The sequence below is a fragment of the Thunnus maccoyii genome, chromosome 7 (genome assembly GCF_910596095.1).
Source record: "Thunnus maccoyii chromosome 7, fThuMac1.1, whole genome shotgun sequence".
Lineage (NCBI taxonomy): Eukaryota > Metazoa > Chordata > Actinopteri > Scombriformes > Scombridae > Thunnus > Thunnus maccoyii.
The window spans coordinates 11,386,758-11,400,812 of record NC_056539.1 but is presented as its reverse complement, the minus strand read 5'-3'; the positions used below and the strand labels follow the sequence as shown (position 1 = coordinate 11,400,812).

At 41.4% G+C, this 14,055-nt stretch overlaps 2 protein-coding genes and 1 long non-coding RNA gene across 8 annotated transcripts; 1 reads left to right on the top strand and 2 right to left on the bottom strand.

Annotated features, from left to right (window-relative positions):
- Positions 1-646: 646 nt before the first annotated feature.
- LOC121900416 (granzyme E-like) lies at positions 647-1,697 on the bottom strand (the record flags this gene model as incomplete). The annotated part of the gene is made up of 3 exons (XM_042416728.1): positions 647-923; positions 1,028-1,255; positions 1,533-1,697. Coding segments are annotated over 3 exons (558 nt in total), but the record flags the coding sequence as incomplete, so codon positions are not given.
- A 48-nt stretch (positions 1,698-1,745) lies between these two features.
- Positions 1,746-11,281, top strand: LOC121900417. Of its 6 annotated transcripts, XR_006096973.1 has the most exons (6): positions 1,746-2,426; positions 2,552-2,748; positions 3,877-5,293; positions 5,369-6,175; positions 6,988-7,080; positions 7,631-11,281. It is a non-coding gene; the product is annotated as an uncharacterized LOC121900417 (long non-coding RNA). The 6 variants fall into 6 exon arrangements; XR_006096970.1 differs by having other exon boundaries at positions 1,746-2,748; XR_006096975.1 differs by lacking the exons at positions 1,746-2,426; positions 2,552-2,748 and adding an exon at positions 2,760-3,507.
- Positions 11,282-12,082: 801 nt separating this feature from the next.
- Positions 12,083-13,760, bottom strand: LOC121900406 (general transcription factor II-I repeat domain-containing protein 2-like). Its single transcript, XM_042416716.1, has 2 exons — positions 12,381-13,760; positions 12,083-12,187 (listed from the first exon to the last, which is right to left on the bottom strand). The coding sequence occupies exon 1, from the start codon at positions 13,460-13,462 to the stop codon at positions 12,404-12,406; it is 1,059 nt and encodes a 352-aa protein (XP_042272650.1). The 5' UTR covers positions 13,463-13,760; the 3' UTR covers positions 12,083-12,187; positions 12,381-12,403.
- Positions 13,761-14,055: the final 295 nt, after the last annotated feature.

Genomic DNA, 14,055 nt, shown 5'->3' with positions numbered 1-14,055 from the left:
TCATCAGGTACTGTTAAAAATGCAATTAGAGGGTCTTTTCAAGAACAGGCAGAGACTTGATTGGGTTCAAACTTCATAATAAGAAGAATGTCAGCTCAGACTTCAAAAATACACTTTGTTCACAAGGAGGCAGTGTTGTCTTTTTTGTTAATTTAATTCATGCTCAAAAAGCAAAGCATACAGAGATTCTGAGGGAACATGCAGAGAGAGCAAAAGTTTATTTGGTAGAAAACAAACTAAAATGAGTCTGTTCTCATTTAATCTAGTCTAAAAGAAGATGCACAGAGCATTGATGTATTTCTTACATGCAACATTGTATTTAAGAGACAGGACATACTATGTTTAAATATCAATAGATATGACATCTCTAAAACAGCATTGAGTCTACACTTAATTGTCTGGTTTTAACTGTAGCAATACCTGGAATTTGCCTGGAATATCCTACATTTTATTGACAAAACATTTTTGTAAAAGCCAAAACATGTCACATAAACTGACCAAATCATATTTATCTTCTTACAAAGTTTTGATTCAACTTGCCTAAAGAAAATTTCATTGATATGATTTAGAAACATTGAAGTTAAGTATATTTTGAATTTTTAAATCTGTGCAAAGCATATTTAGCAGTGTCATTGCTATGGAGCAAATGATAATAGTAACTTAATTATCAATTTTGAAATTCTCCAGTGTTATACAATTTAAATGAAGTAGTCTACCGTAAATTCAAATTGGATTTGGTCAATTGAATGTAACATGTATTAGAGCTTTCCATTATATTTCATGAATGAATCGATCCAGTATCTATAGTCAGGAATCTTGGCATAATTGTACATTTTTGGGCCACCTCCATGTGGACTGGAGGTGTAGGACAATACCCCGTATGCCTTTCCATCTTCATAGACCAGTGGACCACCAGAGTCTCCCTGGAAGTACATATACAGGAGGAAGTGATTCCTCAACACCAGTGAATTAAGTATCATTGTTGACCAACGTTTGTTTGTCCATGTCATGTTATAAATGTACATACCACACCCGGTCCAATGTCTCCCTGAGAGCAGTATGAGTTTTCGGTAACACACTGCTCTTCATCACTTAGTGTTACATTGGCTTCCATAAGTCTATGAGACATATATCCTGTCTTGCTGCTTGTTGTGCCCCAGCCGGAGACTATACATGATTTTGGCAGAGAGCTGTCACCTTGACCTGCGAGACCAATGGGTTTCACAGTGTTGCTGAAATGTGCCTTGGAGCTCATCTTGTTGAACAAGGAGAAATAAAAACAAACAAACAAAAGTATCAAGGTAAAAATCAATTCAGATTTCTCCAATACTCACATTTATCTGTTACTAACACATTATCTGATTATTTATTGTTCAGAAGTAGGCATGCATTATTTATTTCCTTTAATGTATAAAATGTATTCAATTAAGCATTTGAAAATAATCACAAACATTTAAAATTCCAAAAATAAACAAAAATAAAATTTTTGCCATTAACTGCAAGAATTTTGAAGGCAATATTTTATGTTTTACCTTGAGTAACATTATGTCATTTGTCAAGTCAGTTGCATCGTAGTCCTTATGTGGAAATGCAGTTTGTAGGTAAAATTTCTGTAGTCTTTTACTGTGCCAACCACTGTTAGACCTTTTTCCTGAAAGTAAGCCACTGGCGTCTTCTTCATGCCCCTGTCCCTTTACAGCAGGCCTGTTCAACTAGTGGCCCGCGGGCCGGATACAGCCCTTTCGAATTTTTCTATGGCCTGCAAGAGGCTGCCTGCAAATCAGGCTAGCATGGTAAAATTTATTTTTATTTTTTTGTATTTGTTTAAGGGGACAGATAGCTGTGGTTCACACTCCAACATAGTAAGTGGCAGTAATGCGCCTTAACGCTGGTTGCCATAAAAACGATAAAACAGCCATAAAACGGAAAAAAGAAGAAGTATCACACCCGCTCCACACCTGCCATTTGCTCACTGGGTCAAGTTGCGCTCTGGGCTGGCAGGCCCGGGCGGGCCACAGAGAAACTCACTTTACCTAACAGCAAGCTTCAAAATGTCCCGGTCGAAGCTAGAGAGACGTAAAGTTGGTTGTGAAAATTGCCAATTCTAAAGCGAATAGACTGAGAGGTATTTATTCACTTTGCCAACTGCAACAAGTAATAAACCGGTGTGTTTATTGTGAAACAAATGCATTGCTGTGATGAAAGAATATAACGTGAAGAGGCTTTACAAGTCAAATCATGGCTCGTTTTCTGCCAGTTTTGCAGAGGGCTTGGAGGAGCGGAGAAGGAAAGTACAGGGACTGCCAGCATCTTTTCAATGGAGTCAAGTGGCCCTTGGTCGCTTTTGCACGGAACAAGAGAGAGCCATGATAGTATCCCTGCATGTAGCCTGGACACTAACCAGAGAGAAGAGGCCTTTTACCAAGGTGGAAACCGTTAGAGATTGCATGCTTGCTGTCATTGATGAAATGGTTGTTGATGAAATAGTTAAGGAAAGCGTCACTTCAACCATTAAAAAAGTACCTCTCTCGGACACATCAACTCTTCGCAGAGTGGAACTACTTGCAAAGGATGTCTCAAGAAAGCTTTTGGAAAACCTTCAAAAAGCAGAGGTGATGTCTATCGCTGTTGGCGAATCAACTGATCGTACCGACATGGCCCAGCTATGCATCTATGTCAAGTTTTTCAACGGAGTGTGCTTTTGGGAAGAACCTCTGGGACTTATTCCATTGGAGGGACACACTACAGGTGAGGTGATTTTTCAAAAGATTGTCTCATTTTTTAATGAGCGTGAACTGGATTTACAAAAAGTTTGCCTGTTGGTTAATGATGGCACTCCAACTATGATTGGTAGAGTGCAAGGGCTGGTGGTAGCCCCACATATGCAGTTTTTACACTGTGTCATTCATCAGTCTTTGCTGCGTGCAAAGCTCGGTGGTGATCTGAAAAACACTATGGACACTGTTATGAACATTGGGAATTTTATTCGATCAACCTCCAGTCTGCAACATTGCCTCCTCCGTCAGCTACTTGCTGACACCTCTGCAGAACACAGAACACTTATTTGTCCATAACGACCTCAGATGGCTCAGCAAAGGAAAGTTTCTGGACTGTTTCTGTCAACTCAGCCAGGAGATTGTGTCTTTCCTTTGCATGTGTAAACACAAACAGGCAACAAACCTCATGGAGTGCATGTTGGATGAACAGTTTATGGCAGAGGTCCACTTTCTGTGTGACATTTTTGGACACTTGAACACTTTGAATTTGGAAGTGCAGGAGTGGGAAAAATCTATTGCTGATTTGGTTGAGAGGCTTTGTGCCTTCAAGAAAAAGCTAACGATTTTCACAACAGACCTAATGGTAACAAAAGTGCTGCACTTCCCAGAACTCCGTGCATTCATGAGCACAGCACCTGGGGCACACATAACACCCGTCATGACAGACTTCATGACAAAATTGACTGAGAACTTTACTGAGAGATTCCAAGGCTTCAGCATTCCCATTGAGGTATTGAAGTTTGCTTGTGTAATGGAAAAAACACACTTTGTATCCTCTGCACCACATTTCAGACTTTGCACTTTGGATAAACTCACATTTAACCTTAACCTATAACCTTGAACATGTAACCATCTGGTCGTATGCTCATTATTGGTTTTTGTCAGTCCCTTTTGAGACAGCTTTGATGACATCCGGCACTGCACCCCACACACATCCTGATACTGTTTCCCACACTCCTTGTCTATAAAGAGTATGTACACTTTGTATTTGATTATCAGTCTGCAATTACACTTTGCTGTGACTGTACACTGATCCCTTGCAAGGTTCTCATTAAAAGACAAAAAGACAGCTTGGTCATTGTCAGATTTTTTTTTCCAGATTTCTACCACAAACTGGTGTCAGAAGTGGGATTGCTCGACTGAGGGTGTCTGGACTCGGAGTCGAAGGGGGCCGATCATCCTGAAGCCAAATCTTCAGCCTCAACCTCGCCACAAGGACGGGTGAGACGGAGGGCCTAAAACCCGAGGCCGGACTCACTCAGCGCTGAAACCAATGATCCTGAACTGGTGAGAATCTGGAAATTGACTCAGAGAGAAAAAAAGGGGTACTAAAATGGTTGAAAATATTAATGGTGAAATAAGAAAGAGATTTTGATCTACCAATCAGGAAAGGGTCCCAACAGTTTTTTTAACCGAGGTTTAATAGAAACCTGGAGGTGCACTGACGAGTCCACCTCAAAGAGAGTTTACTGTAATCACAATAGTGTGTGGAAGAATTATTACTTGGTAATAATGGTAATTATTACTTGTGTGAGGTAAGACTCAGAAAACGCACATAGGAAACGTAGATAATTTCTCTGTTCTGATCACCCTGTTTTGATGAAAAAAAAAAAATTGAGAATTTGACAGTAATAAGACACCATACTGAAATTGGTCACATTATTTTGGGTATACTAACATTGATTAGTTTTCTGATATTCTTAACGGGTGTACTTTGGAGATTAGTTGAACACATAACTCAAATCTCTTACTACATTTTTTTTCTTTTAATCTGCCAAAATGGGTAGCGTTAACAATAAAAATCATACAAAGTACAAATATGATAATGTGATCCTGTCCGCTCCAAATATAAACTACATGAGAGTGAACTATGGTGATTCATCTGTGAAACAAATAATAATCTGGACTACTGAATGTGGCTTTCTGAGTACAGGAAGTTTCAGTATCAGACAGCTAAATCAGCTGAAGGAAAGACTGCAGGAGAAGGAAAAAAAGACTGAGGATAAAAAGGCAAGAGGAAGTTCATAGCAGATTGGAAAGCTTTTAGTTTATGGATGAAAGAAGCACAAAAGAGGGACAGAAAAACACAGGCAGGGACAGATAAAACCTCATCTGTGTCTCAGTGTGTCAAAATGCAGGATTCTGAATTCAACTGGGTGCTGCCCAGGAGACGCCTCAACCCGCCACAACAACAAGATGAACCAGCAGCCCAAGCTCATCAGACGCCTGATCCATGGCCAAGAGCTACACCACCTTATAACTCTAACCTTCCCCCATCTCATGTTCCCCTCATCTACCCTGATACATCTGGCTTACGACAACTTTTGGATGAGGCCACAGCAACAACAAATCAACAGGACAAAGCTGCCTCCCCTTCTCATACCAGGTCTGGTCTGGTATTCAAAAGATCTCAAAATCCAACCATCGTCCCTGTGCTTTCATTCATCACCCCCCATCTCCAGTGGGACCTGACAGAGGGAAACGTGGACTGGATCCTGAATCTCCCCATGATGGAGGTAGAAGGTGCACCTTTCATCACCATCAAATGGAGGTGGTGTGAAATTTGCAGCTGATCTGATTCTGTTTTGCAGAGAGTTTCACCCAACAACCTCTGAACTGAGATGGCTCCTGATGGTAAAGATGGGCAATAATTGGGCAAAGATCTCAGCAGGATATCCAGAGAATGATATGACACTGGCTAACCCCGACTGGGTGCATAATGACAACGCAGCCTATAGAGTACACATCACAGATCTCTGTGAGCACATCAAAGCAGCATTCACTGTGAGATTGGACATGAGCAAAATCTCCTCATGTAAACAAGAAGATGATGAGAGTGTTCACAACTGTCTCACTCCTCTGACAGAAGTTCACAACACACACAGCGGGCTGACACCTACAGCTGACCTGAATGATAATGCTATTACAGCATGGGAAGTACATTTGAGAAACAGCTTCCTGAATGGACTGGAACCTGATATTTCCTACATAGTGAAACGTATATTCATCACCTGGGACTAAACGCAAATTAAGCCTCATTGAAGCACATGCTGTGCACGCTGAGAAAATCCTCAAAGAAAGCCAAGTGAGGAAAGGAGAAAAGAAAGAGAAAGATCTGCACATTGCTGCATTGACTATGTTCCAAGGACATACCAGAGGGCGCAGACACAGCCGTGGCAGAGGCGGACTTAGAGGTGGCTGTAGAGGATGACACACAACTGATCCAGATTCTTGTTTTCATTGTGGTGAGAGAGGACACTGGGCCAAAGACTGCGTAAAGAAAAATCCAACTTTCAAGCACAAAGCCGATTGACTCGGGGCTCAGGAGGGGGAGGAATCAGCACCTTTAACTTTGACCACACTGATGCACGATGAGAGACAACCTACACATCAGACAGGTGATTGCACCATGCACACACTGATTGATGATGCCATAGCTCAGTTAGAGAAGAAGCAGGAAACAGCAAACACACAGCATGTAGGCACATATGCTAAATACTCAACTGATGCTTATGCAGGCATGCCGACACACACACTTCTTGTACATGGTAAGCATGTAACATTCCTTGTTGATTCTGGTGCAACACAATCTGTTATTAGAGCTGACACTTTTTTAACGCCTCCAAAGATGAGCGGAAGATACATGAAGTCTGTAGGGGCTTCAGGTGACACAGTTCTGGAAAAATACAGATCTCCATTATCATGCACTGATGATGTTACAGGCAAATTTAAGCATTCATTATTGTTGTCCAATCAATCTAATGGGAAGAGATGTAATGTGTTTCTTGGGTATTTGTCTTGTTTCAACATCAAAAGGGGTTATTGTTATTCGAACAAGTGAACTTGAGATCCCTGACACTCACGTATTTGTGAAATACAGCCCTGACACACTGCTTTATGTGTATGAACGCAAGCTCTGCACATCAGCTGTGACTTCCGTAAACACTGCTGATGTTGAGAGTTCATGCACACTCACATTCAACATAGACACAGACTACATGCAACCACAAGACCTACACTGCACTGCACACATACATGAAGGGGGAGATGCAGAGTTTGAGAAAAGATGGTTCAAAGATGGTTGTCTGAGCGAAAAGCTAACATTAAGTAACATGTTTTGGAATAAACACAGATATGCCGTTTCAGTGACCTTGCCTGAACAAACAAAACCAAAGCAAATTGATGAATCTTCACCATATTTCTCTTTCAGTGATTCAGGTTCCAATTCTCTTTTTGACATTCCTGTTTCATATCCACACGTGTCAAACACAGGGAAGGAAAATGGCAAGATTTGGGTCCATGGGTGAGTCAGTGTGTTAGTGCACAAATGTGGGAGTCAAAATCTGATCCTTATGTTCAATATAATCCTGTTTTGAAGGTTTATCGACAAAAATACACCTCTGTTGTTCACACACTCAGATCTGTTCAGCTGATACCAGACACAACACACATCTGCATATATGCATGACACCTGTGATGTCATAAACAGCCCAGCCCTACAGGAAGTCCCAAAGACTCTGTGGGCCCAAGGCAAAAATGATGTTCGTCTGATTAAAGGAATGCAGCCAGTTGTGATAACACCAAAATCTGATTACAGGCCCTGCCAACCACAATATCCTCTCAAAAAATAAGCGGTTGAGGGCGTTACACCAGTCTTTAATGCTTTATTAAAGGCAGGTGTAATCATTCCTTGTGAAAATTCTCCTGTGCGCACACCAATCTTCCCAGTGAAAAAAATCAGGGATGAAGGACAGCTAGGTGAATGGCGTTTTTTACAAGACTTGCAAAGTGTGAATGATGCTGTACAACAATGTGCTCCAAATGTTCCTAACCCATATACTATTCTTTCTCAGGTGCCGCCTGAAAGTAAATGGTTTTCAGTGGTCGATTCGGCGAACGCATTTTCAGTGTTCCAGTCCATCCAGAGAAGGGTTTTGTGAATCACCTACCATCTACAGCGTTGCGTTGAAAGAAAGTTTGAGCTCATTAAAGCTGTCACCAGGAAGAGCACTGTTGCAATATGTTGATGATTTCATGGTGCCCCAACTCAAGCTCAGTGTGAAAAAGACACAATTGCACTGTTGAAACATTTGGATAAAGAAGGTCATAAAGCTACCCTGTCAAAATTGCATTTTGTACAACAAGAAGTGACATTTTGGGTCATGTGATCACATCAGAGGGCAAATCCCTCTCCCCAAAAAGAATAAAAGCAATCCAAAACATTCCACGACCAATTACAAAGAAACAAGTCATGTCTTCTTTAGGAATGTGTTCTTATTGCAGATCATTTATTCCCAACTATGCTGTCCTCGAGGTGCCCCTGAGCGCAATCTCACACAGGCGAGGCCTGCAGGCACCACAGTAAGGTGACATGGACTGCTGAACCAGAAAAAGCATTTGTTGATTTGAAACTTGCTCTCCAAACGACTCGGACTCTTGGATTACCTGATCCAAGTCAACCTTTCACCTAGACTGTTGACAAAAATGGAGGATGCGTGACTTTAGTGCTGCTCCAGGACCATGGAGGCAGACAGAGACCTGTAGCTTACTTTTCAAACTTGACCCTGTAGCTGCAGGACTTCCTACATGTCTGAGAGCTGTTGCGGCTGCAGAAAAAGCTGTGATGGCTTCCAGGGACATAGTGGGGTACTCTGACCTAACTTTGCTCGTTCCACATGCTGTTTCATTGATTTTGCTCAAACAGAAAACATCTCATCTTTCTGCAGCAAGATGGCTCCGTTACAACACTGTGTTGCTTGAAATGCCTAACATCACTGTGAAAAGATGTAATGTTCTTAATCCTGCAACTCTTCTCCCCACAGAAGGTGATGGAGAGGAACACAACTGTGTTGCCACAATAAGTTTGTGCCACAAACAACATTGGTATTGGTATTCAAACACCACAAGCAGCACACCCTCCACCAGAAAAAAACATTTGATCACTTACAGATGGATTTCATTGAACTAACACCAAGTGGAGGAAAGAAATATTGTCTGGTAATTATTGACATGTTTTCCAAATGGATCGAAGTTTTTCCCATAGCAAAACAAGACACCGGTGCTGTTGCTAAAGCTCTTATCATTGTCAGGAATTCCGGGAAGAATTAGCAGTGATAATGGAACACCGTTTGTCTGTGCTGATCTAAAACAAGTTGGTGAATATTTTGGCATTGACATGAGACAGCATCGTGCTTATCATCCAGCCAGTGGTGGTGCTGTTGAGCGAGAGAATGGAACCTTAAAAAATAAATTGGCAAAAGGAAACAGGCTTTTCTTGGACAAAGACACTCCCAATTGTTCTTATGCAAATGAGAGCTAGGGTCAGACCAAAATACGGCCTTAGTCCATTTGAAATCCTGTTTGGGTGAGCAGCCAACACAGGCATTGGACCTGTCAAAAGACAATTACCGTCCACAGTCCACTGTGAAGATGAAATGCTTCGTTACTGTGCTAACTTATCCTCTTTTCTATCTAACATACACAACCAGGTGAAAGAAGCACTACCAACTCTAGTCACAGGACCTCTTCATGACCTGCAGCCTGGTGACAGGATAGTATTGAAAGACTTGAGAAGAAAGGCTTGGCGCTCTAAGCGGTAGACGGGCCCATTCCAGGTGCTGTTGACCACACAGATGGCAGTAAAGGTCACTGAAAGAGTCACCTGGATCCATGCCAGCCACTGCAAAAGAGTTCCACCTCCACCAGAGACACCTACAACAGAGTAAGTCACCACAGCGCGATTGGGGACTCTACGAGAGTGTAGGTGGATTGCTGCTCTCAGGTGACCAACACAAAGACATCCATTCACACACCAGGAAGAGAAGTAGAAGTGACAGTATTGGCATACTGTCCGACAAGAGCGGGCCAGGCTCCAACTAAGTGATGTGCTGAGTGAATCTCAGTGTCACCATCGTGGGATCAATGATGGAACCCGAACGACAGCCATGGCATCCATTCAGATGTCCTGGATGGTGTGGTTTGCGAGGTTCAATGTGTTCTCTTTTTGTGATTTAATTGTTCTCTTAATTGTGATTCCAATCAGCTTCAATTTAGACAGTCAACATGCACAAACAAATACCGATACAACACCAGGGCCACAACCAGCTAATGTTACCACATTGTCGCTTAAAAGCAACCAACGTTTTGCATACAAAACTCCTTTTGACCACCCTGACTTTATGAAAAACAATGCCTGGTTGATGTACACTAACTACACCACATGACAGCATGCTAACCACTCTTGTTTGTTCTGTATGCCAGCCCGCCCTGAGCTAATGATCATGTCAACTCCACACACCCCACAAACATCCTGACACTGTTTCCCACACTCCTTGTCTATAAAAAGCATGTACACTTTGTATTTGATTATCAGTCTGCAATTACACTTTTTTGTGACTGTACACTGATCCCTTGCAAGGTTCTCATTAAAAGACATTAAGACAACTTGGTCATTGTCAGCTTTTTATTTTTCAGATTTCCACCACACTCGTGACCCATTTTCCATCAAACCAGAGGCAGACTTCTGTGTAAAAGCAAAAGAGGTAATGTCTTGTATTGATGAGAACATCTTTCAAATGGAATTGGTTGATGTGCAGTCCTCCTTTGCTTTAAAACAGCACTTGCAGTCTGAGGGTGCAGTGGACTTTTGGTCTAAACATGTTAGCCAATATCAGTACCCCACAATAAGGAAAGTGGCCTTGCTAATACTGACAATGTTTGGATCCACTTACACTTGTAGAGTCTAGTTTTCTCGTATGAATGCCATCAAAACAAGGGCACGTTGTTCCATGACCAATGAGAAGTTGCATGAGTGTCTCAGGATTGCCCTTACTACTTATGAGCCAAACTATGTTGAAATAGCGAAATCAAGGCAGTGTAATTTCTCTCATTGACTCAAACAGGCTCAAAATGACAGAAGTCTGATTTGTATGGTAGTTCTGTAGTAGTAAATCACCTGATTGAGGCATTTAATGCCATCTTAGTGAAAATGCAAAGACTACAGATCTGTTTTATGATGATTCAAACAGGCCTACTTATTGTTAGTCTTGATACTGTTCAACTGTTTTCACCCTTAACAAATATGGATATGGACCTGCTATAAGCACCATATGTCTGCTTGGAATTGTTTTTGATAGTACCATGAACAGGCCCATTTATTATTAGTCTGATGGCTACTGTTTTACTATGTTCATCTTGCATTTAGCATTTAAGGATATGGACCTGTTTTAAAAGCTCCTTATGTATGCTTGGAAGTGTTGTTGAGGATGTTATAAACAGGCCTACTTACTGTTAGCCTGATGGATACTGTTTTACTATATTCATCTTGTTTTCTACATTTGTGGATATGGACCTGTCAGAAAAACACCTCATGTCTCCTTGGTTTTTAAATTGTTACTCTTTGCACTTCTGTTTCAAGCTTTGTAACCATAGCTTTCCTACTTTTTGTATAGACTGGCTGCTGTCTGGAATTGATTGTAATGATACAATTAAAGTGAAAGAAAAGGGATGCACGTGACTAGTTTATTCTATGTAGTTATATATCTATTAACATTATACTGTAAGTTATTTGTAACCATTAATTGACAAAGTATTATGTGTGGCCCGCAGACCCCCAGTGATTTTCCTATTTGGCCCATTTGCTATTGAAGTTGAAAAGCCCTGCTTTATAGTAATAAAATCAGTTGTGATGAGGAAAGGATTTGTTTCTATCTTGTCTGTTTTTTCTGTTATTTTTTTTTTCTAAAATATTGTTGTATTGCCTATTCATTAATTTGTTTTCAGGTTTGTACTGATGATTCAAGGGATGGAGATAAAGAGCATTATTTGGTATTGCAGGGTAGAACTACTTAGCCTTAGCGTTATAGTACAGTATTCTAAATAAAACTGTAATCTATGTTATTACCCTTGTTGTAATTAATGAAATTTTATTCATTCTAATATAACCCTTGGATGGTTTGAGTGCTTATATAGAAAAACCTACACAGACAAGCAACACCGTGGTTATATTTATGCTGTAGTGTTTGTATTTTCAAACAGTATGCTTTATTTTTAAAAGAGAAAGTATTTGAGTATGAGGAATAACCAAAAGGTGTTTGCAAAGGAAACACAAATGCAAATTTGGCTGGAGTTGCTAGAGCAGGGGTGTCCAAACTTTTTTTCTTGAGGGCCACATACAGAAAAATATACAAAGGACTGGGCCATTCACTAGACGTGAGGTATACTGCCTCACTTCTAATGCACTAATGCAGGTAAATTACGTTTGATAACTGAACATGTTTGAAGAAAAAAAGCCTCCATCACAGCTCTCCATTAGTAGATTTTCATTTTATTTTTTATAAAAAGGTTGGCAGGTCATTCTCTCAGTGACAGCCTCAGATTGTTTCTTAGGGTGCTGATCCCCCTTCATTGTCCTGTATGAAGGGAGAGACAAGAAGAGAAATAGAGGATGTGGATATTTCAAGCTTATTACACAAATAAATTATTGGGCTTATTAAAACATCAACTAACGTTTGTTAAGAAATTATCATCAACTTTAATTGACTGAATTTATTAAGTAATTGGGCTTATTAACACATGAAAACTGTGTGTATATTTTCGACTCACCTGTAATGGGAGGAATGTTGCGCTCAGTGGGAGCAGTGATGCTGCGCTTTGGTCTGAAGGAGAGCTGGCACGTCAGGAGTAAGTTTGGTGGTTGAGATGTGAAGGACGTCACGGAGAAGGCGGTTGGTCATTCTGGTTCTCAATCTGCTTTTGTTCAGCGTTAACAGCGAGAATGTCTGCTCACAGATGTATGTTGAGCCGAACAGACTCATCATTTGTTTTGCGTGGCGTCTTACCAGAGGAAACTTGGCCTTTTCCAAGCTCCGGTAGAAGTCAGGTAGGGAGAGAAGCTGATGTTGATTCTTCAGAGAATCATCACACTGCATTTCGATCAGTTCTAATTGCAGACTCTCCTCCACTTCTTCTGCATCCACTGAAAACGGAGCCGCAAACAGTGTGATTTCCTTCTCAATGACAGAAAAATCTTGAAAGCGCTGAGTGACTTCTGTAATGAGAGATGTGATCACAGACACATATTCTCCCATTTTAGCAGAGAGCTTAGCATTTGGAAATGCGCATTTGATTTCAGTCAGTGTTGGGAAGTGCGCTACATTAAAGTTACGCAGTTGTGACTCGGAGAGACGGAGCTTCGCACGGAATGCTTTCATGTGTGCATACAGCTGTGGTACCAGCTGCTCTTTGCCTTGTAGTCTCTTGTTCAGGGTGTTGAGATGATCAGTGAGATAAACTAAAAAAGCCAGGTCTGCCAACCATAAAGGGTCACTGAGCTCATGCAGAGGTCTGCCCTTTTCTTTCAAAAACTTGCCGATATTTGATCTCAGGGAATAAAACCGCTGCAGCACGGAGCCGCGACTGAGCCAATATACTTCAGACTGGTAGAGTAGGTCCCCGTATTCAGCATCGACATCAGAGAGTAATGCTTGAAATTCTCTGTGGTAAAGCCCTCGTGCCCGAATTATGTTGACAGTTTTCACAACTGTGTTCATCACGTCGCCAAGCTGTACTGTCTTGGCACAGAGGGCTTCTTGGTGGATGATGCAGTGCATTTTGACAGCCTCACCTCCGCTCTCCCGCACCTTGGCGCATACTAAAGATGCCATTCCTTTGCGCTCGCCTGTCATTGCTGGAGCCCCATCCGTTGTAATTCCACACAGCTTGTCCCATTGAAGTCCAGCCTGGTCAATTGCATCTGAGACAGCTTCAAAAATGTCCTTCCCAGTTGTTGTCCTCTTTAGACTCCGAAGATCAAGCAGTTCCTCCGTAATGCAAAAAGTATCATCCACTCCCCGCAAAAAAATGAACAACTATGCAGTGTCCGTGGCATCTGCGCTCTCATCACACGCAATCAAGTAAAAATCGAAAGCACAAGCTTTATGTGACACTTGCTGTTTTAAGTTGTTTGACAAGTCTTCACTGTATTTCTGGGCATGCTAACATTGTTACATTTTCTTCGGGCACATTATTCCCACGACTTTAGTGAGGCACTGTTAGATGAAATCACCGTCTGAGAAAGGTTTCCCGTGTAGGCCAATGAGTTGAGCTACTTTATAACTGGCTGTTGTTGCATTTTCTTGAGCTTTGTTAGCACGGAAAAAAAAAACTGTTGCTGCGTTAGCAGGCTAGCTCTTCCCACTCAGCGCCAGCGTAGGACGTGAAGGTCTGATGTTTCGTTTCATAATGCCTTCGTACATTGTACTCTTTCATCACGGCAACA

Coding starts and splice junctions, on each gene's coding strand:
- LOC121900406 (XM_042416716.1), bottom strand. CDS start 13,462: ATGACAGGCGAGCGCAAAGGAATGGCATCTTTAGTATGCGCCAAGGTG.